General features: G+C 43.1%; 1 protein-coding gene across 1 annotated transcript in view; it reads right to left on the bottom strand.

The window, feature by feature from the left end:
• SERPINB6 (serpin family B member 6) overlaps window positions 1-23871 on the bottom strand; it is a 57357-nt gene extending 33486 nt beyond the window's left edge. Inside the window, exon 1 of the mRNA XM_037843741.1 lies at window positions 23688-23871. Coding sequence (XP_037699669.1) covers window positions 23688-23806 — 119 coding nt within the window. The 5' untranslated portion in view covers window positions 23807-23871. The remainder of the gene's footprint in view (window positions 1-23687) is intronic.
• Window positions 23872-24790: the final 919 nt, after the last annotated feature.

Genomic DNA, 24790 nt, shown 5'->3' with positions numbered 1-24790 from the left:
TAGGCAAATCCATAGCCAGTGAAAGCAGATTAGTAGTTGTCAGGGGCTGGGGGTGGTGAAAATATTCTGTAATCAGATGGTAGTGATGATTGATTGTACAACATTGAGAATGTGCCAGAAGTCATTGAATTGTATACACTTTCATTAAAATGGTAAATTTTATGTTATATGAATTTACCTTGATAAAAAGAAATTATTTCTAGTCACTAAAAAAAAAAGTAATCAGATTTTTTAAAATAAATGGTATAAGTATGCAATTAGAGAACAACTCTGATCACAGTTCATGTGACAAATGTCTGGGGTTTTAGTTGACTATAACTGAATACGAAACACTTTGAGTTGGCACCACTGCAAATTCTTATAGGACCTTCTTCCTCCTCCTCGTAGCCACTGATTTACAGATAGTTAGGGGATGCTGGCGTTCTTTACTTAGATTGACTGGCGAACCAGTCTCCAGAGCATCATGGCTGAAGGTGTAAAGGTTACTGTACCCGTTTGTATATATTATGTCCCCCAGAAAAAGCCATGTTCTTTGATGCAGTCTTCTGGGGGCAGACATATTAGTGGGGATTATGTTGGAACATTTGGATTAGGTTGTTTCCATGGAAATGTGCTGCACCCAACTGTGGGTGATAACTCTGATTGGATAACTTCCATGAAGTATGGGCCTTGATTAGTTTACTGGAGCACTATATAAGCTCAGACAGAAGGAGCGAGCTTGCTACAGCCAAGAGGGACACTTTGAAGAATGCACAGGAGCTGAGAGGAGCTGCAGATGAGAGACAGTTTGAAGATGGCCGTTGAAAGCTGACTCTTGCTCTGGAGAAGCTAAGAGAGGAAAAACGCCCCAAGAGCAACTAAGAGTGACATTTTTGAGGAACTGCAGCCTAGAGAGGAAAGTCCTGGGAGAAAGCCATTTTGAAACCAGAATTTTGGAGCAGATGCCAGCCACATGCCTTCCCAGCTAACAGAGGTTTTCCGGACACCAGTGACCATCCTCCAGTGAAGGTACCCAATTGTTGATGACTTACCTTGGACACTTTGGCCTTAAGACTGTAACTTTGTAACCAAATAAACCCCCTTTATAAAAGCCAGTCCATTTCTGGTGTTTTGCATCCTGGCAGCATTAGCAAATTAGAACAGTTACCACTTTGCCACCACTCAGAGGTCTTCTGTATTTTTCTCTTTCCCCTTGTGCTGGTTTGGATGTATATGTCCCCCAAAATGCCATTATCTTTGATGCAGTCTTGTGTGGGCAGGAAGCATATTGGTGTCGATTGGGTTGGAGACTTTGGATTGGATTGTTCCATGGAGATGTGACCACTCAACTGTGGGCGAGATCTTTCACTGGATAATTTCCATGGAGGTGTGGCCCCACCCATTCAGCATGGACCTTGATTAGTTTACTGGAGCACTATATAAGCTCAGACAGAAGGAGCGAGCTTCCTACAGCCGAGAGGGACACTTTGAAGAACACACCGGGGCTGAGAGAGGAACTGCAGTTTACAAAGAGACATTTTGGAGACAGCCATTGAAAGCAGACTTTTGCTCCGGAAAAGCTGAGAGAACAAATGCCCCAAGAGCAACTGGGAGTGACATTTTGGAGAGGAACGTCCCAGGAGAAAGCCATTTTGAAACCAGAACTCTGGAGCAGATGCCAGCCGCATGCCTTGCCGGCTAACAGAGGTTTTCTGGACGTCATTGGCCATCCTTCAGTGAAGGTACCCCCTTACCTTGGACACTTCATGGCCTTAAGATGGTAATTTTGTAACCAAATAAACCCCCTTTATAAAAGCCAATCCATCTCTAATGTTTTGCATTCCAGCAGCATTAGCAAACTGAAACACCCCTCTTTTCTTCCTCATTCCTACTGTTGAAACATTAATACTTTTTTGGTGCTGGATCCCTGGTGGAAATGTCTACCTGGGAAAGGGAAGCAGGAATGAGTCAATGGAATCCTGGGTCTAATTCTGTGTCTTTATTTTCCTTGAGGCTTTTCAGTGTTCTGGGCTTTCATGATACTGATCAAAAGCGGGGGGGTTTCTCTGCCCATGCACGCAAATGACCATTTCCCGAGACACCAGAATTCCAAAGAGAGGAAGAGTTTATTCCTTAAGTGTGAAGCAGGAGACTAGATGGCATATCAGCTTAAAAATCTGTCTTCTCAAACTGTAGGAACTCTGATAGTTTTATAGTTTCAAAGGTGGGCAGGTCTCCCCACTACGTGGATCTTAACACCCAGGGTAGTAAATCTCCCTGGCAACATGGAATATGACTCCCAGAGAGGAATCTAGACCCAGCATTGTGGGATGGAGAACATCTTGACGAAAAGGGGGATGTGAAAGGAAATAAAATAAGTTTCAGTGTCAGATTCCAAAAGGAGCTGAGAGATCACTCTGGTGGGCACTCTTACGCACAATATAGACAACCCTTTTTAGATTCTAATGAATTGGAATAGCTAAAAGTAAATACCTGAAACTATCAAACTACAACCCAGAACCCTTGAATCTTGAAGATGATTGTGTAAAAATGTAGCTTACTTTAATTGTTCTTTTTCGCTTTAATTTTTATTATTATTTTTGTGTGTGTGGTAATGAAAATGTTCAAAAATTAATTTTGGTGATGAACACAATATATAATGATACTGTGAACAACTGAATGTATGCTTTGTATGACTGCATGGTATGTGAATATGTCCCAATAAAATTGAATTTAAAAAAAAAGATGGGCAGGTTTTAGGATAATGAGCACAATGGTTTGAGATTACAAGATTAGAGATGATCTAATTATTGAGCAGGTACAGATTGATTACAATTACATGTTAAGAAAATGGCAGCCTTAATATGATGATGGGCATGATTTTTAGCATTACAATGAGGTAAAGGTCACTTACAGGTTAAGGTTTAAGCTTCTGTGCATGTCACGCAGGCCAATTTTGGTTAGATCAGCTTTATCTACTAAGATAGTTTAGGAATTGGGGAGGGTTAGTTCTGGGCTGACTCAAGTTCCTTCATTAATAAACATTGGCGGTTGTCTTTGTGATTATAAGACTATAAAGTTGTAAAACAGGAAAAGGGAGTATAAGTGGGGCCAGTCACAGGTTTTTATAAAATAAAGGTTATATAGTTATATAATCATTATCAAAGATCAAGGCAGGTGGATTACAGTTCAGTAATTTCAGGTATTTCCCTTTGGCTATTTTACAGTGTATGAGAAAGTAAGAAAAGCATCTATATAGTGATTCAGCAATCATAATTATTTGTTAATTCTTAACTCTCGGTACATTCACCCTCAGAGTGTCCCAAGGAGGTTGTCATGGAAGCTGAGTATTGTGGGACTCTAAGCCACTCAGTCCCAAGTGATGGCTGAAACTCAGGCCAGGAGGAGGCTCGAGGAAGAGATGATGGTGCCATGTCAGATGACAGTGAAGAAGAGAAAGAAGGAATGTTGATGTCAACAAAAAGACTGGACTCCAGAGGTCTTTTTCTTTCTGATCCCAGCATAATTGGTTCTGGGTACCAACCCTGACTGAAAAGAGATGGCTCCCACTCAATAATAAAGTGGTGTTCCCCCCACCCCCAAACTTTCCTAGGTGGGGGGCTGGCTCAGTTTTGGTTTCAAGGGCTTCAGAATTCCATGTAAAATAAAAGCAAACAGAGCCTTTTAGGTGTTTGCAAGGCAGTCTGAATTTACAATCAGTAAACTGGAAATGAAGATTTACCAGGGTACTAAACACAACTAAGTTTAACTCATGAAGTCAGAGTTGTTACAAGTAAACATTTTGTTTTGCTGTGTTTTGTTTAAAATAGTCCCCCTTTCAAATGTTGGAAATAATAGGTTGTCAAAAACACATTCAAAAAGAATGTTGCAACCAGTTTCCAGCTTATTTAACAAAAAAGCCTGGCACTCTGACTCACCCATGGTGGGTTCAAAAAACAATTTAAAAGCCAGTGTGAATAGGTGCATTCTGTTTTGCCGACATTTCAGCTCTAATACGAAAGGAACAGAAAGGCTGTTCCTCTCAAACATGGTGACTGTTTCTCTGTGACATTTACATTAGGGAAAGGTTGTTCTCCATGTAAATTTTTAGTTTTGCATGGATTGGCCAACTCACAAAACTTGAAGAACATGTCAACTTTTATGTCAGTGGTAGAGATGGATTTGCAGAGATTTAGCCAAACTTAAAAAAAAAAAAAAAAAAAAAAAAAAACAGATCTCAGTGATTTGAGCCAGGTAAGGCTATCTGTCTAATAAACCATGACCTTTGATGGGTAAAAAAAATAATAATCCTAATCAATGAAAGCATCTATGATCAGATGAATTGCTTAGCTATCAACTAGCTAATTCGCTATTAATGAACTAAGTACATAAATATTTACCACAGATCTACAGTGCAAAGCATTGAGATGAGTGTGGAGCTGGAAACCCTACCCTCAGCAGAGAATGTAAAATGAGCTGCCAGGCAAGTAACTACCAGCCCCTGTCTGTTTTTCCTCCTAAAGGCATAACCCTGCAATGTTTCCAAGGAACAGTAGGAAGTCATTCAAGTGACACGTGGCCTTACCTAATCAGCAATGTTACGATACTTAATTGCTCTTCCTAGGTAACGTCCCAGCAGTTCTTCTAAAGAAATGGTGGCAGACACTCCCAGTGACTCACCTGAGAAAGCTGTCGAGTCATGGATCCCTTCGCCCCCAGGCTAGGCAGCAGAGAAAGCCACCTTGGGCCAGGAATATGGAGGAGGTCATTGAAATGCCTGCCACGTATACCTTCTGCCAGGACGAGGCCAGTTTAAAATAAGGTATTGCCAAGTCAGCAGGATGTAAGAGGCTGGTGGGGCTGCAAGCAGGGGGCAAACAAAGGACTCACACTCCCTCCCCTTGGGAGCTGGGAACCCACTTCCCAGGAGAAGATTATTTGAAAGACTGAGGTCTCTAGTTTTCTACCCCAGAAAACTTTCTCTTGAAACACAGTTTAAGGGGCTGCTGACAGGCTGCTCTCTGCCTCTCACCGGCCACGTGTGCATGGCCCGGAGGTGCACTCCAGGCTTCCCGGACCTCTTTAAGGACAGTGTGCGTAAGGCCCTAGACTCTGAGCCCTCTACCCCCACCCCATGCCCACCCCACCCTTCTAGGCTTGTGAGGACAGGCCCACTGCAGCTCACACTCTCCCTGCCCCTGAACTTGCTGCAAAGAGCTCAACCTCTTTCCAATGTGTTCTGAGACCCAGGCCAAGAACCTGCCTTATTTCCTCAAATATCTTAGTGGACGGTCAGGCACCAAGGCTGGGGCATATTTTTCTGGATGGGCACCCCCAGCTCTCCTTCCAGACTCCTAGGACAAATGCTACAGAGGATTCCTGGCCCCCACTGGCCACCTCTCCCTAAATTGTGATTGAGGTAAAGCCATTGTCCTTTCATATAAATCCACCACTGATTTTTCTCCTCCCTTACTGGAATTCTTGGGAAAATCCACCATGAGTTTACCTCTCCCACTCCCACGATGAAAATCAGAGTAATTCCTTGATGAGGGCCAAGGACCCCATAGATGCAACCAGGCTGTGCTCTTCTGCTCCCCTTTGTAGTTTTCTATTATTCCATTTTAAGAAATGAGAAAAAGTGATTTTGTTTTTTTCCCCAAACCACTTTTCACTTTCAGATGCGTGGACCCCACAGCAAACTCATACCCTCCCTCACTAGATAAACAGGGCTGGAAAACCATATAGAACAAATCAGTTACTAGTCCCCCTAACCTAACGTGTTAAACATTTATTAGTACTGAGCACTGCATCAGGCCAGAGAGTTGGGGAGTAAAACAGAACAAAGCCAGGTGCTTCCTCTCTTCACAGCACAGACCAACAGGATTGCATTTAGAGCATGGAGAGTGGCGGGCTTATAGGATTGAGGGCACGCAGCCACGAGGCCAGGATGGAAATGTCTCTCTCTGGGCGTCAGAATGGATTTGTGGGGTGTCGGTGGATCTGGGTCCTGTTAGGGGAGCCATTTCCCAGGGGGAGAGTGGAGAGGAAATGGGGGTGCATGGGCAGAGGCTGGGGGATGGGCGAGGATGAATCAAGGTCAAGGCCTGGACTGGGAAAGATGTCCTTTTCCTTTCTAAGGAATTTGGGTTTCATCCTTCAGGCGCTGGGGACCATTACAGGATTTTCACCCAAGGAGTAGCATGATTAGCTTCTTTCTTCTTTTCCCTTTCTCCCTCCCTCCTTCTTTCCTTCCTTCCTTCATCCCTCCCTCCCTTCTTCCTTCCTTCCTTTCCTTTTTTTTTCCTTTGTCTCTTCCTCCCTTCATTTCTTCCCTCCCTTCTTCCTTTCTCCTTCCTCCTTCTTTCTTGCTCTCTTCTTCTCCCTCCCTTTCTCTTCCCTTCCCCTCCCCTCCTTTCCCTCCCTCCCTTCCTTCCTTCCTTCCTTCCTTCCCTGTGATAAAACTGTATAGAGAAAGCTCTGGACCCCCTCAGAGCCAAAAAAAAAAAAACACAAAAAACAAACAAAAATGCCCTCTGGAGTTTCGTCTTTATCTTTTGAAATTTGAAATCACCACTAAGGCAGCTGATCCAGATAGCCAGTCAAGCTCTGAGTTCATTACGTTTGACCCAATACAAAATAAAGCCCACCTGCCCTAAACCCACCCCTATAAGATGGACAAACCCTGGTCCCATTAATAGAAGCCAAGCTAATTTCCTTTCTATATCTATAAAAATCTTTTGCCATCCCTAGAACCCAGAAGCCACTTCCATTTTGGCTTCCTTTGTTGCAGAAAACTTCAGTGTCCCGAATAAAATGCTGTAATCTGCAAACTCAACTCCAATTTGTTGTCCACACTTCCTTCCCTCCTTCCTTCCTTTTCTTCTTTTCCTCCCAACTCTAACATGGCACTTAGGACAGATTGGATGGCAGAAGAGAGTGGCAGCAGGGCCAGTTGGGAATGGGCTTCAGTAGCCCAGAACACAAGTAATTTGGGCCCAAGCCCAGGCCCAGACAATGGTGACAGGGGGCTAACTGGGAGACAGAGATCACAGGATATAGTGGTGAATTCTGGGGAGAGACAAGGGAAAGAGCAGCAGTTTTAGTCTCCCAACTCCGATAATTGGATGCATGAGTTCCAGATGACTTTTAGTCTCCAAACTTTGATAATTGGGTGGATGATGATGTAATTAATGGAAAGAGAGAAGCTGGGGGCAAGTATCAGGTGAGTGTCAAATAAAGAACGGGTTGGAGTCAAAAGGGATTTAGAGTGTTTGTGAAACATTTAGGTAAAGATGTCCAAGAGACGATCAAAATAAAGTCTGCAGTATTGGAGACAGGTATTAAATGAAGCCATGGGGTGCATTGGCCTGGCAGAGCTAGTATATCAGATGGCAGAGGCCTGGGGGATAACAAGCAACATTTTAAAGGATGGCTGGAGAAAGAGGATATAGCAAAGAGGATTGAGAAGGAGACGACAGAGGAGAACTGGACAAAGGAAACAGTGGTCCATAGCATCAGTGGCTGGTGCTAAGGGAAGAGGAGTGTTAGAACTGAAAGAGGCCATTTCACAATCCCAGGCCATTAGCTACCTTCTTGAGAGTAGATAAGATAGAAGCCAAACTGATTGGAATCCTGGCATAAAAAGAGACACATGGAGGCAGCCATCTTGGACTGCCTTTCAAGAAATTCCTTGCTGAAGAACAAGATAGAAAGAGTGATAACTAGAGAGAGACGTAAGGATGATTTTGATTAACAGACAGAATCGAGTTTAACATGTCATTTGCCCTCTCAATGGCAACAATCAGAAACAGCTAGTAAAATAATAAGAAATTAAGAAACAGTCTTTGCTTTAAAGGAAAACCTACACTGAAAAATGACTGTTTTCGCAAGATTACAATTGTGAAGCAAAGCAACGATGCTCAGTTCTATCTTGACTATTTTTTTTTTTAATTATTTAAGGTCTATCTTTAATCCAGTGGCACGAATGAAATTTGCATCTTTCCACCTGACTTGTTAACCTAGTATCTAAAAGATGAGTGCCTACAGAAATAGTGTAACTGAGAAGTTAATAAATGATTATGATTACTGAATCATTATATAGATGCCTTTTTACTTTCTAGTATATTGTAGAATAGCCAAAATTAAATACCTGCATCTGCTGAGACTCACTGAACTGTAACCCAGATACTTGATCTTTGATAATGATTGTATCTTTATCTTATGATGGTAAAAACCTCATGATAACTCGCCCCACTTGTACCCTTTTATCCTATTTTACAACTTTAAAGTCTTGTGATCACTAGACAGCCCCTTAATGTTTATTAATGAAGGAACTTGAGTCAGCCCAGAACTAAACCTCCCCAATTCCTGAGCTGTCTTACTAGACAAGGCTAGATCTAACCAAAATCGGCCCGCCTGACATGGGCAATAGCTTAAACCTTAACCTATTAGTGACCTATATCTCATTATAATAGTAAAAATCACACCCATCATCATATTAAATCTGCCAGTTTCTTAATATGTTCTGTGATTATGCATGTAATCAATCTGCACCTGCTCAATAATTAGATTATCTCTAACCTTGTCATTTCAAGCCATTATACTCACCATCCCAAAACTTGCCCATCTTTTGATACTATAAAATTATCAGAGTTACTACTGTTTGGGAAGACAGATTTTAGGTCCCATAGGCCATCTGTTCTCCTTGCTTCATGCTTAGCAATAGACTCTTTCTTTCTTTGGAACCCCAGTGTCTCAGGTATTGCTCTCTTGTGCATATCAGGCAGAGATCCCCCACATTTGATTGGTAAAAATAGGGGTTATGAAACTTGGAGCTGGTTCATTTATTTGTGATAGATAGGACCTGAAATCTAGAAGATTTTTTTCAGAATCTAGGTTTCAGTTATTTCTTTTTTTAAAAATTATGCTGTCATTTTTTAAATCTGAGTTAAATTAAGAGAATCTTGCTACTCTGGAGGGTTTTTTGGTTATTGTTTTTAATATTTCTGTTCATAAGAATTTAAGAAATAGCTAAATAACAGTACGTGTTTCTCTTCCTCACTCTTTTTCCTCATCATGAGAAGCTCATCTTCTTTTGGGGTCTGGAATTAACTTGGGTGATCTACTTCAAAATAGAAATGGAAACAATTAGGTACAAACAGAAAATAAAAGACATCTAATTGGAAAGGAAAAAGTAAAACTATCTCTATATGCAGACGGCATGAAGCTATATATATAGAAAATCCCATAGAATCTACATGAGAACTACTAGAACTAAAAACAAATTCAGCAATTAGCAGGGCACAAGATCAACACAAAAATCAGTTTCTATACACCAGCAATGTAGTACCCAAAAAGGAAAACTACAAAATATAGCTATAAGAAAGAGACAAACAAAAAGACCTATATAAAGAAAGACATCCATGTTCATAGACTGGAGGACTTAATTTTGTTAGGGTGGCAATATTCCTCAATGTGATCTATAGACTCAATGCAATCTCTATCAAAATTCTAACAGCCTTTTTAGAAGAAATTTGAAAAACTGATCCTCAAATTCATATGGAACTGCAAGGGGCTCCAAACGGCCAAAACAATATTGAAGAAGTAAAACAAAGTGGGAGGACTCACACTTTCCAATTTCAAAACTTACTATAAAGCCACAGTAAAACAGTGTGATACTGGCATAAGACTAGGCATATAGACTGATGGAATTGAATCGAGAGTCCAGAAATAAACCCTTACATCTATAGCTAATTGATTTTCAACAAGGGTGCCAAGACCACTTAATGTGGAAGGAATAGTCTCTTCAACTAAGGTGCTGGGATAACTGGAGGACCACAAGCAAAAGAATGAAGTTGGACTCCTACCTCACTTCATATACAGAATTACTTCAAAATGGATCAATGACTTAAATATAAGGGCTAAAACCGTAAAAAATTCTTACAAGAAAATGTAGTAGTACATCTTTATGACCTTGGGCTTGGCAATGAATTCTTAGACTTGATGCCAAAAGCATGAGCAACAAATGAAAAAAAAAAGATAAATTGACCTTCATAAAAATTTAAAATGTTTGTGTATCAAGGGCATTATGAAAAAGTTAAAAGACGACCTTTGGAATAGGAGAAAATATTTGCAAATCATATATCTGATAAGGATTTAAAGATCCAGAATGTATGAAGAACACTTATTGGCATGGCTGGCAGTCCCACAGATCTGTCTCTTGCTTCAGCAGTGTTTGGATGGAACAGACACAGGACTATCTTGCCTGTCAGCTTCAGACCACCCTCCACCCCCCTCTTCAGTTGCAACCTCCAGACCATCTTCTCAGGCATATCCTGCTTCCAGGACCAGCTAACATCATTTTTTTATAGTTAGGTCCTCATTGTCAACCAACCCTTAGCTCCCAGATATGTCAGAATTATCCTGCAGAAGTGAAGGCCTCTGTTAACCACCCATCTCTGGGCCTCATCCACCTACCTCTCTCTGGGCTTTTGTTTTGACTGCGATGATGTGGCTATGGAGGGCCTGGACCCCTTTACATGAATTGACTAAGGAGAAGCCCAACAGCTCAGAGAATCTCTTGAAGATGCAAAACCAGCAAAGTGGCCACACCCTTTTCCAGGATATGCAGAATCCATCCCGAGATGAGTGGGAAGCTGCCAAGGCCCTGGAGAAGAACCTGAACCAGGCGCCTTTGGATCCACGTGCCCTGGGTTCTGCCAACACAGACCCTCATCTCTGACTTCCTGGAGAGCCATTTCTTATGAAGTGAAACTCATCAAGAAAATGAGCGACCACCTGACCATCTTCCCATCCTTAGGCTGGCCGCCCCACAGGCCAGGCTGGACAAGTTTCTCTTTGAAAGACTCACCTCATGGATGACTAGGAACCTCCAGAGCACAGAAACCTTTTGGAGGCCCCTCTGCATTTCCCTGGCATCCAGGCTTCTCCCTGAGCCCCTCCCTTCAGCCAGGAGGCATCTTTTACACCAGCCACCTTGCAGCCCTCTGTTTACCAAGAGTGAACAATAAAGCTTTTTGCAGCAAAAAAAAAAAGAACTCTTGTAATTCAGCAACAAAAAGACAGCCATCCAGTTAAAAAAGGGGCAAAGGACTTGAATAAACATATCTTCAAAGATGATATACAGATGACCAAGTAAATGAAAATGTGTTCAACATAACTGGTTGTTAAGGAAATGTAAATCAAAACCAAAATGAGATACGATTTCATACTAGGATGACTTAAAAAAACAAAAACGGAAAATAAAAAGTGGTGGTGAGCATGCAGACAAATAGGAACCCTCGTGTATTTCTGGTCAGAATATAAAATGGTGACGTCATTGTGGAAAACAGTCTGCTTGTTCCTCAAATAGTTAAACATAGAATTACCATGTGGCCTCGTGATTCCACTCCTAGGTACATACCCAAGAGAAATGAAAACATATGTCTGTGCACACAGAGACTTGTACACAACTGTTTATAGCAATAGTATTTTGTAGTGGCCAAAAAGATGGAAGTGGCTCGAGTGTCCATCAGCAGATAAGTGGGTAAGCAAAATGTGGTCTATCCATACAATGGAATCTGTATATGTATGTTTTATTAGAGACACAGTAGGTTTACAGAAAAATCATGCAGATAATCCAGAGTTCCCATATATCATTCTATTATTAACACCTTGTGTTAGTGAAGTACATTCATACAATGCGATATTATTGAGCCATAGAAAGGAATGAAGTTCTGATGCATGTTACAAAATCGATGGACCTTGAAGACATTAAGTAAAAGAATCCAGATACCATACATTGTATGATTCCTTTGATATTATACATCTAGAGTAGGTAATCCATAGAGACAGCAGATTAGAGGTTACCAGGATATGGGGAGACCAAGGAAAATGATTACTTCATGGGTACAGGGTATTTTTTATGTGGTGATGAAAAAGTTCTAAAATGAGAGCAGGTGATTGCACAACATGGTGAATACATCACATACCACTGAACTGTACACTTAAAAATGGCTAATGATATGATATGTAAATCTCACCTCAATTAGAACAGAAGTTGCAATTTTAGTTTTTGTTTCCCGTTTCTTCCCTAGCCCAAGTAATTTATAGTGTCACGTTGTCATTAAATTCCAATTTTATTGTAATGTGAAAAAAAAATACAAATGGAGGGCAAGCCAGGTGGGAGCCCATTGTCTAGGGATGGATAGGGAGCAGCCCACTCTGGGCAGCCACAGAGGTCTTTGCTGAAAGGAGCTGGACCTCTCTGGTTAAGAAGCTCAGGGAAACTGCTCCCTCCAATGCCAAGTTAGAAAGACTTACTGCACTTCACTGAGTAGCTCTCACCTGGGTCCTATGGCAATGAAGCTCCTAAAATTAAACCAACCAACAAACCTCAAAGGATGAGGGAGTGTGAGAGAGAGAGCAGGGCTCACCAGTAATGAGAGTTACTCCAGCTATGGTGAAGTCACACACAGGAGGCCAGGGTGGGAGGACAAAGAGTGCTCCGGTAAATACTTGCAGTACTGCATGGTGACCTTGATAGCCCAGGAGTGGTGCCTCTGTGGCTAAGCTTAGGGCTCAGAGATGAGATCCTCTTGAAAACCTCTTGGCATTTGCATCAAGGGCAAGGGATTTAATTTCACAATGTGGGGCGGTGGTGTGGGGGTGTCAATGAATGAAAGCATAAAAGGGCATGAGATATGCATTTCCATTGTGCCTGCTTGGTGAATTGTGGGCAGAACTTTCCATTCTTTTTAAACAAAAGTGGGCAGTTTCTGCACTTTCTCGGCACCCACTCCAAACTGATGTAGAGAAACTCAGCCAAATCTAAATCTTACCAAATCGTGGGCATGATGAGATTTTCCTGGAAGGTATCTGCTCACTGAGGCCCAAGGACAAAACAGATACAGTTGAGTGAGAGACTGTATCTTCTGACACCCCTGCTGCCTTCCTCTCTGTCCCCCCTCTGCTGCCCCCACAGATACTGTGCCACACCCCCAACACATCCTCTCTTTTCCAGAACAGTCGCTTCACAAAGACTGTGAGGAGTTCTTGTCAGGTGAGTTATCTAAGCAATACATGGGCCAAGTCCATCAGATCATTTAAACTGTTAATCTTTGGATAACTTGACTTGTGCACATCAGCTTTAATAACATTATTACATGACATCCCTGGCATTTATGAAATGGTAACAGTGACTCTCAGCCTGATGGTGTGAATCACTGTTTCATTCATTCATTCATTCCACAAACTTGTATTGAGCCTCTACTCTGGGCCAGGAGCTATGCTAAGGCCTGAGGCTGTGAAGTCAGAAGACAAGGTCCCTGACTCCAAATGCCTCCTGTCAGCTGGGGAGATAACTCTGCAAACTACTGAATAGCAGAGTGGTGCTGTGATGGCCTTATGTGTAAGGGACAAGAAAGAATAGAAAAGGCAACAGCTAAGTCTGGCTGGGGTAACCCAGAAAAGTGGCACAGAGGCTCTAACAGTTGTGCTGGGATCTGAAGAAAGGATGAGCTGACCAGGTGGCAAACAGGAAGAGGGTAATTCAAACTAAGAAACAGGGTGCAGTGGGTTGAATCATGTCCCCCATAAACCCCAATCCTGTGAATGTGATCTTAATTGGGAATAGGGTCTTTGTAGACGTTATTAGTTAAAATAAGGACAAAAGGAATCAGGGTGGGCCCTAATCCAATATGACTGGAGTCCTTATAAGGAGGGGAAAGTGGACACAGTAAAAAGTGACAGGGAGACAGACGGCCATGTGACAGAGGCAGAGGTTGAGTTATGGATCGCCAACAAGCCACCACTAGAACCTTACAGAATTCAGGGAAAGCATGGCCTGCTGACACCTTGATTTTGGACTTCTAGTCTCCCAAACAACGAGATGATAAATTCCTGTGGTTTAAGCCACTCAGTCTGCGGTATTTGATACAGCAGCCCCAGAAGACTAAGGCAGGGAAGCAGGCAAAAGTGTGTCTACCTAGGGAGACAAATAGATTACCAGTGTCATTAAATATGAGGCACTGTAGACTGGACTCATCTGAAGTGCTTTATCCATCACGCCGACAAGTTTGTTTTATCTTATGGACATCAGGGAACTCCTGAGGAGCTCTGAGTCGGGTGGGTCCTCGATCAGAGTGAGCTACTGGAAAGAGCACCCTGCAGCCCAGAAGACAAGGAGGGTGTGAGGGTGACAGGAGGCCAGGAGACCCAGGCTGCCATCATGCAGGTGAAAGGTGGCACGTGGGAAGGAGAGAGTGGCAGTGGGACAGAGGGAAGGGCTGTTTAAGCAGGACAATGGGACTCAGGGCCTGTTGGAGCAGAGGGGAAGGAAGGAGGAATTGAGCAAGACTCCCAGGCTATGGGCTTGAGCCAGCAGTGGGTGGTGGGAAACAGGAAGGCAAATGAATCTGGCGGAGAAAGAATTTTGTCCTGACATGCTACAGTTCCAGGGAAAGCTTAGGGAGAGATCAAGGCACCAGATGTAACTTTGAGAGCCTTGAGAAAATGGGTGTAGCTAAAGTCATGGGTATGGTGAGATTTTCCAAGGAAACGCCAATCTCTAAGGGGTGGGTGGCGAAAGAGGAGCTAGAAGAAGTTCAGGAGGAGAGCCAGAGAGGCATGAAAAGGATCAGGAAAGAGTTACCAACAATAAATAAAAGAGCAGAAAGGCATAAAGGCAGGGTTGAACACTTTGGGGAGAGGTTGGGGCCCTGGAGGGATGGGGATGGGGTGGCCATATTGAGTGGCAGCATCTGCGTTTAGGATTGAACAGGTGCGGGACTTGATGGGTGACAGGCAGTCATCCCCTAGGACACCGAAGGCTGCAGAGTTGCAGACGATGGTGGCAGAGGGACGGGATGGCGCGGAAGCTGAGTCAGACGCTCAAAGCCTCATTGCCTGGTCCTGGAACGACCCGGCTGCCGGGAAAGGAGGGGTGGGGCTGCGGCCACCTACAGGCCTGGGAGAGAGCAGGGAGAAAGGACGCCAACTCCGCCTCCGCACTCCTGGAGCTGGGGGGAACAGAACGTGCGACCTCGGCGCGGGTGTCCGTGGGGCTCGGACCAGGGGGGAAGGGGGCCCGTTTCCAGGGGAGGGGGACTTCGGTATGAGGGTGGATTGTGAGGCGCTGTTGGAGGAGGGGGGTGCGGAGCAGTGGCTGCGGAGATCCAAAGCGCAGAGAGGATGAATCAGAGCTGACAGCGCACAGGGAAGTGAGTCACCAAGTCACCAAGGACACGCATGGAACTCCCCGGTCCGGCGGAGGGTGGGGGTGGGGGTAGGAAAGGATGGAGGAGGAAAGAGGCGGAATTAGACAGAGAAAGAACCCGACACTGGGTCCCGAAAAGTGACAGACACCACCGAGCTTCAAAGGGTCTTGCCCAGGGTGCTGGGGTGCGGCGCGGCCACCGGCGCCCCTCGAAAAGTCCTTCCCGCCGCGCCACGCCCCTGGCCCCCGACTCTTTCAATATTCACGGCGCACGCAGCTGCGCCCCTGCCCTGGACCTTGAGTCCATCGCCCCGCCCCGCCCCACCCCCGACCCCTGCCTCCAGCCCCTGGCCCCACGTCCTTCCCCCCTTTGCCTCGGGTCTTGGTCCCCCGCACCCGCCCCTGGCCAGGGTACCCTCCCGCCCCGCCTCCCTCAGGAGCCCTGGGCCCCGATGCCTTCCCGTTCGCCCTGGGCTCGCAGGAGCCCGCGCTCCCCTGCACCTCTCCCCACCCGCCCCAGCTCGGGTTTCGCTCCGCGGCGCTCGCCATTAATTCTGCATCGCGGTGTGACCGCCTGAGCCCCACCATGTCCAAGGGCGCGCTCTCTCCTACCTGGGCCCCCAGGTCCGGGAGGACGGGGCTGGGGCCGAGGGGCTTGGGGAGCTGTGGGCAGCAGATCCTAGGAGGAAGATTTACCCCCGAGTCCAGTCTGGACAAGGGACATCGCTCACGCCCTGGTAGTTTCCACCACAGCACCCTGTTTGTTTCCTGCGCGGCGCTGAGCACCATGTGTAACCGCTTTTCTTTGTTCGGTGTCGGCTTCCACTAGAAGGCACTTTCCAGCAGAGCAGCCAGGCCTCAGCGAGTGCCTCAGCGCTGGGATAGCGCCAGACCCTCATCCCTGGAGTGGGAGGATGGAAGGTCAGGCCGGAGGAGGCTGGAAAACTCGGGAGAGACGCAGCAGCCAACCCAGGTGCGCTCTGTTCCCAGCTAGGGTTCAGCGTGGGATAGTGGCCTGGAATCACTAACAGGAACTTACAACGGGAAGTGCTTCTCACGCCACATCTGACCTGCAGGGCCACCCTCAGACCACTGCCAGAGCAGCAGCCCCTGCCCTTGCCAAGGTGAGAACCTTGCACCAGTGAGATCCATCCAAAGTCACAAAACCACAGGACCGTCTGGGAGGGTTGGGTGAGGAGTCTGTGTTCACAGCAGTACTCAAGCCCAGTTTTCTGCTTTGCTCAGGTTTTAGATATTTGAGATCTTAGCTACACCTTAGACCTATTGTACCCCATTTTTCAAAATAAAGGTAAGATGTCATGGAACCTAAACCAAAAGGTAGAGTTCTCATTATCCTATCAGATTCTTTAAATTCTAGATGCACCTTGAGAGGTTTTGCTGGTCACTTACTATTCTCAGAGTTGTTCAAGTAAATGTTGCAAAGCTTTGCTGTTCTTGTTGGGAGAGTCCAGCCCCACACTCAAGGGCTGACCTTCCTGTCTGCTCTTGCTAACAGGTCCCTAATTGAGCATACTTGGGTAGGTTGTCCGAGGCCCAGGGCCCTGCACCTGCATCCCAGGGCCAGCCCAGAGACTTCTTGGAGCTGTTCCCACCCCAGACAGCAGTATGCCCCTGTGAAAGCTTTGATCAGTGATGTCCTTCCAGCTGACCCCAGCTTTCTAGTTTTCAGTCCTTACTGAGCATTTTTCTCATCCCCTAAAATTTCCTTCTGGTTTTCCAGTGACTTTAAGGATTTATTGATGTTTTACAAATTGTTTTCAATTTCAAGGGATTTGATGGGAAGGCTTTAGCATGAGCTCAGTTTACCATTTGCAACTGGACTCTTCCGTCATAGTTTTTTTTTAATTTTATTTTGAAATAAATTCAAACTTACAGGAACAGTTGCAAAAACAATACAAAACCCATACGCAGAACTCCAGCATACCCCAACCCCCCTCCCCCGATACCCTGATCCACCAACTTTAACATCCTGTCACACCACCATTTCTTTCTTTCCCTCCCTCCCTCCCTCCCTATCATCCATCATCTATTGCTTTGTCTTCAGAATGTATGAGAGCTAGCTGCACACATCCTTGAACAAACAATATAATTCATATCTACAATTCCCGTGAACAAGCACATTCTTTTATGCAATCCCATTAAGCGTGGCTAAGGAGTTCAAGAAATTCAACATTGATACAAAGCTTACATTCTATATTTCCTTTTTTGTTTTCTTATGTCCCAACCACGTCCCTTTGAGCCTCCTCTCCTCCATCCTCAGATCCCCTCCAGGATCATCCTTGGCATTTAATTGTCATTACCTATTTAGACTGTCTTTTTCTTTTTTTTTTTTCAATTGTGGAAACATATACAGTCTAAATCTTCCCATTCCAACCCCTCCCTAGCATTCCATTAGTGGGATTAATCACATTTAGAATGTTGCAATGCTATCACCTTCCCATCATCCATTACTAGAAATTTCCCTTCACCCCAAACAGCAACCCTACACTGATTTCTTAACTCCCCATTGCCCCTTCCCCCACTTCTCGTAACCCATACTCTATTTTTCATCTCTATGGTCATATTCTCTGATACTTTGTGTTTACTGTGGGGCTTAAATTTAACCTCTTAAATCTATAACAATCTTGTTTTTCTTTGATACCATCCTAACTTCAATAGGACATGTAAACTATGTTCCTATACTCCTCCATTCCCCCACCTTTATGTAGTTCTCATCAACAATTACATATTTTACATTGAGTCCAAAGCACTGATTTGTCATTGCAGTTTATGTATTTTAGATCCTGTAGGAAGTAAATAGTGGAGTTACAAATCAAAAATACAGTAATATAGGTATTTATATTTACCATGTGATCTTTACTGGAACTCTTTATTTCTTCATGTGGTTTCAGTCAATTGTTTAGTGTCTCTTCCTTTCAGCCTGCTCAATTCCCTTTAGCATTTTTCATAGGACTGATCTACTGGTGATGAAGTCTCTCAGCTTTTGATTATCTGGGAATGTTTTCATCTCCCCCTCATTTTTACCCTCCAGTTGTTTGTGAATTTTCTAAGACTCTGATGGTTATTGACTTCTATTTGTATTCCATTGTGGTCAGAGAATGTGCTTTGAATATATTCAATTTTTTTTTAATTTATTGAGGCTGTTTTATGTCCCAGCCTATGGTCTATTCTGGAGAAAGATACATGACCACTAGAGAAGAATGTGTGTCCCGGTGATTTGGGATGTAATGTTCTACACGTCTGTTAAATTTCTCTTTATCTCTCTCTCCTTTCTTTGTTTCTCTGTGGGTAGGGCTCCCTTTAGTATCTGAAGTAGGGAAGGTCTTTTATTAGCAAAATCTCTCAGCATTTGTTTGTCTATGAAAAATTTAAGCTCTCCCTCAAATTTGAAGGAGAGTTTTGCTGGATAAAGTATTCTTGGTTGGAAATTTTTCTCTCTCAGAATTTTAAATATGTCATGCCACTGCTTTCTTGCCTCCATGGTGGCTGCTGAGTAGTCACTACTTAGTCTTATGTTGTTTCCTTTGTATGTGGTAAATTGCTTTTCTCTTGTTGTTTTCAGAACTTGCTCCTTCTGTTCGGTATTTGACAGTCTGATCAGAATATGTCTTGGAGTGGGTTTGTTTGGATTTATTCTATTTGGAGTTTGCTGGGCATTTATGCTTTGTATATTTATATTGTGTAGAAGGTTTGGGAAGTTTTCCCCAACAATTTCTTTGAATACTCTTTCTAGACCTTTACCCTTCTCTTCCCCTTCTGGGATACCAATGAGTCTTAAATTTGGACATTTTATTTTATCTATCATATCCCTGAGATCCATTTCAATTTTTTCGATTTTCCCCCATTCTTTCTTTTGTTCTTTCATTTTCTGTTCTGTGGTCCTCGAGGAGGCTAAGTCACTGTTCAACTTCCTCTAATCTTGTATTATGAGTATCCAAAGTCTTTTTAATTTGGCCAATAGTTTCTTTTATTTCCATAAGGTCTTCTATTTTTTTATTTACTCTTGCAATTTCTTCGTTACGCTCTTCTAGGGTCTTCTTTATGTTCTTTATATCCTGTGCCTTGCTCTTCTTCATGTCCTTTATATCCTGTGCCATGCTCTCATTGTTTGTCTGTAGTTCTTTTATTAATTGCGCCAAGTACTGTGTCTCTTCTGATCTTTTGATTTGGGTGTTTGGGTTTGGATTCTTCATATCATCTGGTTTTATCATATGCTTTAAGATTTTCCATTGTTTTTGGACTCTTGTCATTTGCTTTACTTGATAGGGTTCTTTCAGGATATAAAAAATACCAATCTCTAATTTGTCAGATCTACAGCTTGGTGGCATACACTTTCTCTGACTAACCAGCAGATGGCGTCCACAAGTCACCTATTCCCCTCAAGTCAGTTCTCCACAACTTTGTCTTTGTGGTGTGTGGGGATCTGATTCTTGTAGGGTTCAATTGGTGAACTAAGTTTGGGTGTTTTGTTGGTGCTGTCCGCCCTGAATGTGAGACATACATCTGGGTGGTTAGGGAGGCAGGGCAGCTTTAATAGTCAAACCTTCCAGGTGTTCCCGGAGATTTAAGGCTGTTGCAAGAGTGTAAGCTTTCATTTCAGTCTTGCCACAGATTTTCTCTGCCGCTGACCCACAAGTCCTTGGTAATGGCATAGGGTCCCTGGGATTTCCGAGCGGGCCCCCCTTCTTAGCCGTGCTCTTCCAGGACCTCTGCTGAGAGAAGGCTGTGCCATGTCACTAGTGCATGCCAGCCCTCCAGGGAAGCCCTGGGCCGCTGGGCCATGCAGGGGCATTCCCAGCCTGCTTTAAAGATGGTTGAATGGGACATGTTAATTTCCCCCTTTTCGCACAGCTCTGCCTTCCCAGCTCTGGGACAATTAGCTGTGGATGCACTAAAGGCCACTGTCCACAGCCAATATTGTGGTGTGTGCACGGTGCTGCAGGAATCACTCCCTGTCACACTGGGACCCTTGGCCCAGCTCTGGACTATAGCTCCCACCCCCGGGCAGGAACGTCTCCAGCCTGCTGGGGAGATGGCTGCAAGGGATGCAGTTTCTTTCTCCTTTTGGGTCCCCTCTGCTCCCCTGGTCCCAGGACAATCAGCAGAGGGCTATCCTCCATGCCAGACACTGAAACGTTGGCCCAGCTTGCTCCTGCCATGCTTCACCGCGTGGTTCTCACCACTGTAACCACAGCTGCTCCGGTTTTTTTTTCTTTTTTAAAAAAAGAACTAGTCCATTTCCAAATGCCAACACACGGTTTCCCCACACCGCAGCGTGGCCACGGGACTTTCAGCCAACTTACTCACTTGTTTCAGAATGCTGACTCCCAGTCTCACCAAATGCATGGTCCCTGTAGATTTAGCAGACATTGTTTGGCTGGTGCATAGCTGGAACTGGTGTTCTGGGTCACTTTCTGGCTTTTGTCTAGTATTTTTCACAGAGGTGATTTTTCACCCTGTCTCACCTAGCCACCATCTTAGGTTCTCTCTCTTCCATCATATTTTTAAATCTACAAATGGTGAGCCTCTCTCCTTCCATGCCAAAGCTCAGTTAGCAGAATTGTTCCACACACACTTCATTTTCATGTTGTTGCAAAAGTAATTTATGTCCTTGTAACAATTCAGAATTACAGGAAGTAAAGAGTGAAATATTCCTCTCCTTTCTCCCCCAGACACCTTTGTGTACAATAAAATATGCATATGTGAAAATATCTATATATTATGTAAATGGAAACATACTATATGTAAAATGACACCTGCAGAATAAAATTTAAAAGAAGAGTCCCCTACAGGAACTGAGACACTACCCTAAAATAGTTTTATTTTTCCCTGAGAACGAATGAGTTTAACAGACATCTCAGTAGATTATTAGCTACTGTTCCTAAGGTCTGTGACCCTTCCAAAAAAGACAGGCTGTAAACATTTGCATGGAGGGAGGAGAACATGTAACATCATGTAACATCGGCAAAATTCCCCACTTCCAGCCTCGTATACAGACACACACACGCATACACACTCATCTTCCAGATGACTGCAATTTGTTTTGCAATCATTCTTTGCACTAAGTCCCAGTTTGAGCCCGTTTCCCCCTCTGGTCTGTAAGGTAAGCTCTGTGACATCTGGCAACTAAGGACCAGTGCCCGTTTCTGCAGGGAAGTGCCTTGTTGCCCAGAATAGCTTTGGACGTAGAGCCAGGTGCTCAGTAAACACTTTTTCCTGAATGGATTGTACTGAGCTGAAGTTTCTAGGATCATCCTTTCTCCTTTTTTATTGTTTGTTTGAGATACATTATGTATAACATTTTCGTCAGCCTCTGGAATAGCGCTTTGCTGCTCTAACTTTTCTCTCGTTTGGTTTCCATTCTCTCAGTTCATGATTACCATAATTTTCATTTAAGCTCACAGTAATACACAATATTTAACGACTTTAAATGATCACAAGCACAGGTGTTTTCTTTTATTGCTACTTAATGCAAGATATTATAAATGGAAGCAAAACGTTTCTTAAAAATATGATAAAACGGCATCTTGATGGCAATCTATGACAATTTTCTATCTTTGGTGCTAAGGCACAGAACCAGTCTTTTACCCTATAATACAGGACCAAGATTTGATACAGAAATGAGATTTTCTTATACTGAGTCATACACTGTTCATATCAGATTCAGCCTTTAATTTTGTTAGGTGAATATAGGAAAAACAACCTACAATGATGAAATCAGTGTCTAAATTAGAATAATTGCTAATGAGACTACCATGAGCAGTTGAGTATTAGGAGTTTTCAAAGAAACTAGAAAAACCCAATTTTCTGCAAATCTTAGTATTACTAAGAACATCTCCTTATAACTAACAGCATATTTATACACATTGGAAATTTACTCTTCTATTTTGTTAAGATTTTTAAAAGCAGGGCTGTTAGTGTGATTAAACTTTTACACATAATAATCATTACTTTTAAGACAGTTTTCATTCTAGAAGAATTTTAATTCATAGAGAAGTTGAAAAGAGAAAATAGGGAGTTCCCATGTACTGCTCACCAGCTCCTCCTACAGGTAACATCTTACATTATCTTGGTACCTGTGTGTCAAAACTAAGAAGCCAACATGGGGACATTACTATAACTAGATGCCAGAGTTCATTTGAATTTTGCTAGATTTTCCGTTAATGTCAGCATGAGTATTTTAAACATATTTGGATAGCAGAAAAGGGAGATTAAATTTTACCAGGGTAATTCATGAACCTCTAAGTGATATTCTTGAGAAATTTCTTGTTTATCAATACCATATCACCTTTAACTATATATTATATTGATGCACTTGAAAAATCAGGCCTCGGTCAAGGGTTTTCTTCACTAAGTGATGTATGGGAAATCTAAGTGACAATGATAACACAGTGAACAGGTAGCTCAAGAATTACAAGACACTCAACTGAGTAACATAATGTTTCTGAAATGAAAAAAAAAAGAAAAACGTAAATAAAAGTCACATTAAGACAAAATGTTAAGTGGTAACAAAAAGTCATTCTCTCCAGCTCTATAGATATGACAGAATTTCTAGAATGTATTATTTCAAGATTTATTTACTAAATTCAAACATGGAAAATGTCCAGGCGACAAGCTGGTTTTAATATAATTGTGTTTTTCCATCTCATGATGCATTTTTCACACTGTAAGATGATCTTGTGTGGTGGAAAAAGAACCTTCCATAAAGAGAATCCTTTTGGTTTTGCTGTGCCTGGTAACAAAGAATTCAAGGGAGTGGAGTCTAATTCGAATGCTGAACTCGCTCCCGGTGCCAGATGTAGCCTCTGTACCTTGTTCACTTATTTCCACAAAAGAATCATAACCCTCTTCCAGCTTGAACTTGGGAGGGTGCAGCTGCTCCTGTACACAACAGCTTAGAGTTGACAGTGTTTCCAGGCTGCAGGTTTATGACCAAGGGAAGAAGAGTCCATGATTCTCAAGTGGAATGAGAAATATTGGTTTAGTGAAGTCCATTAGAAATGCATATAGTCTAGGCTTTACACGGATGAATTAGGATCAGTCCTATTCCCCAGGGACAGAACATGCACATCTGGAAATTTGGGGATTGGGTAATGAGATCCTACACAATGCTGTCCTTCAGAATCTTGCTTAGCAGATTGCTAGTTCTCAGAGACATTGATTGAAAATGAAAGCCCTTCTATAATAGTGAGAAAGACTTCAGCTCTACACTAAAATACATCAATAGAAATGGGCATTTAGATGCCACTACACAAAAACATACAAGCCAGGACACATTGTATGCCACAGCACAAAAAAGCATTAATTCTGTTAACGTGGGCAACAGCTCTTTGAAAACAAAATCAGGGATAACATTGTCTATACTGTGTAATCACAGCTACTATGAAAAAGAAGAGAAAGAAAAAGCAGTTTTACTATCCTACCTGCTAAGACAAATATCATACAGTGGGTTAGATTAACAACAAGAACTTACTGACTCATGGTTTCAGGGGCTACAGGCTTGCTTCCTCCCAGAGCTGGTATCTTCTGGCTCGCCCACAGTCTCTGAGGTTCCTTCACTTTTCTGCCACATAGCAATATATGTGGCAGCATCTTCTTTCTCTTTCAGGTCCTGTTGACTTCTAGCTTATGACTGCTCTCTGTAGCTTTTCTCTCTGTAGCTTTTTTCTACAGGGGCTCTAGTTATAGGATTAAGACCCATCCCGATCAGGTTGAATCACACCTTAACTGAAGTAACCTCATCTAAAGGTTCTATTTGAAGCAGGTTTAAACCCACAGGAATGCATTAATATTCAGAACATGTTTTTCTGGGTTACATCACTCTGCTGCATGCACAAATCTTTAAAAGGGTAATGACTTGGGTTTGAGGATGCTTTTCCCCTTTTTATATTTTAAAATGTACATATTTAAGAGGGAAAAAAAAGCATAAGTTTGATTTTTTAATGACAGGTTTATTGCAAAACCCATGTTGCCACTTTGAGAGTTTGTTTAGGCCTCAGTCTCGTGTGTCAATGGCATATTTGTAAATGATGCATGTAAATAATGGGGGAACAGCTCCAGCCCAGGAACCTGCATTCCTAGGAGGCCTTACCCTACAAGGGTGAAGAATCAAAGAGTTCATGTTCACACTTAGTCTTACATTTACTTTCCTTTCCAGTATCACAAGTTCTATGATACAATCTGAGAATCTTTTGAACACCAATAAGGCCATGGAAGCTTATACGTATTGTGTCTAGGTGTAGCATATACGAAAACTGGACACTATGCAAAGAAAGAAAGACCACCTATTGCATAAGAGACTAGTATTCAGTTTAGGCATACGAATTGTTCAGAAACATGGTGTGATGGTTTGAAGCTGCATGTACCGCCCCCCCCCCCCCCCTCCAAATACATGTTCTTAAATCTAATCCATTCCTCTGGGTGTGAACCCATTGTATGTAGGACCTTTTGATGAGGATTCTTCAGTTAAGATGTGCCCCAGCTCCATCAGGATGGGTCTTAACCCAATACTGGAGTCCTTTATAAGAGAATGAAATTCTGACAGAGAGCAAAAGCCACAGATGGGGCAGCCAGAAG

This window comes from Choloepus didactylus, chromosome 7, assembly GCF_015220235.1.
Source record: "Choloepus didactylus isolate mChoDid1 chromosome 7, mChoDid1.pri, whole genome shotgun sequence".
In the NCBI taxonomy this organism is placed as follows: domain Eukaryota; kingdom Metazoa; phylum Chordata; class Mammalia; order Pilosa; family Megalonychidae; genus Choloepus; species Choloepus didactylus.
This window is presented reverse-complemented; position numbering and strand designations above follow the sequence as displayed.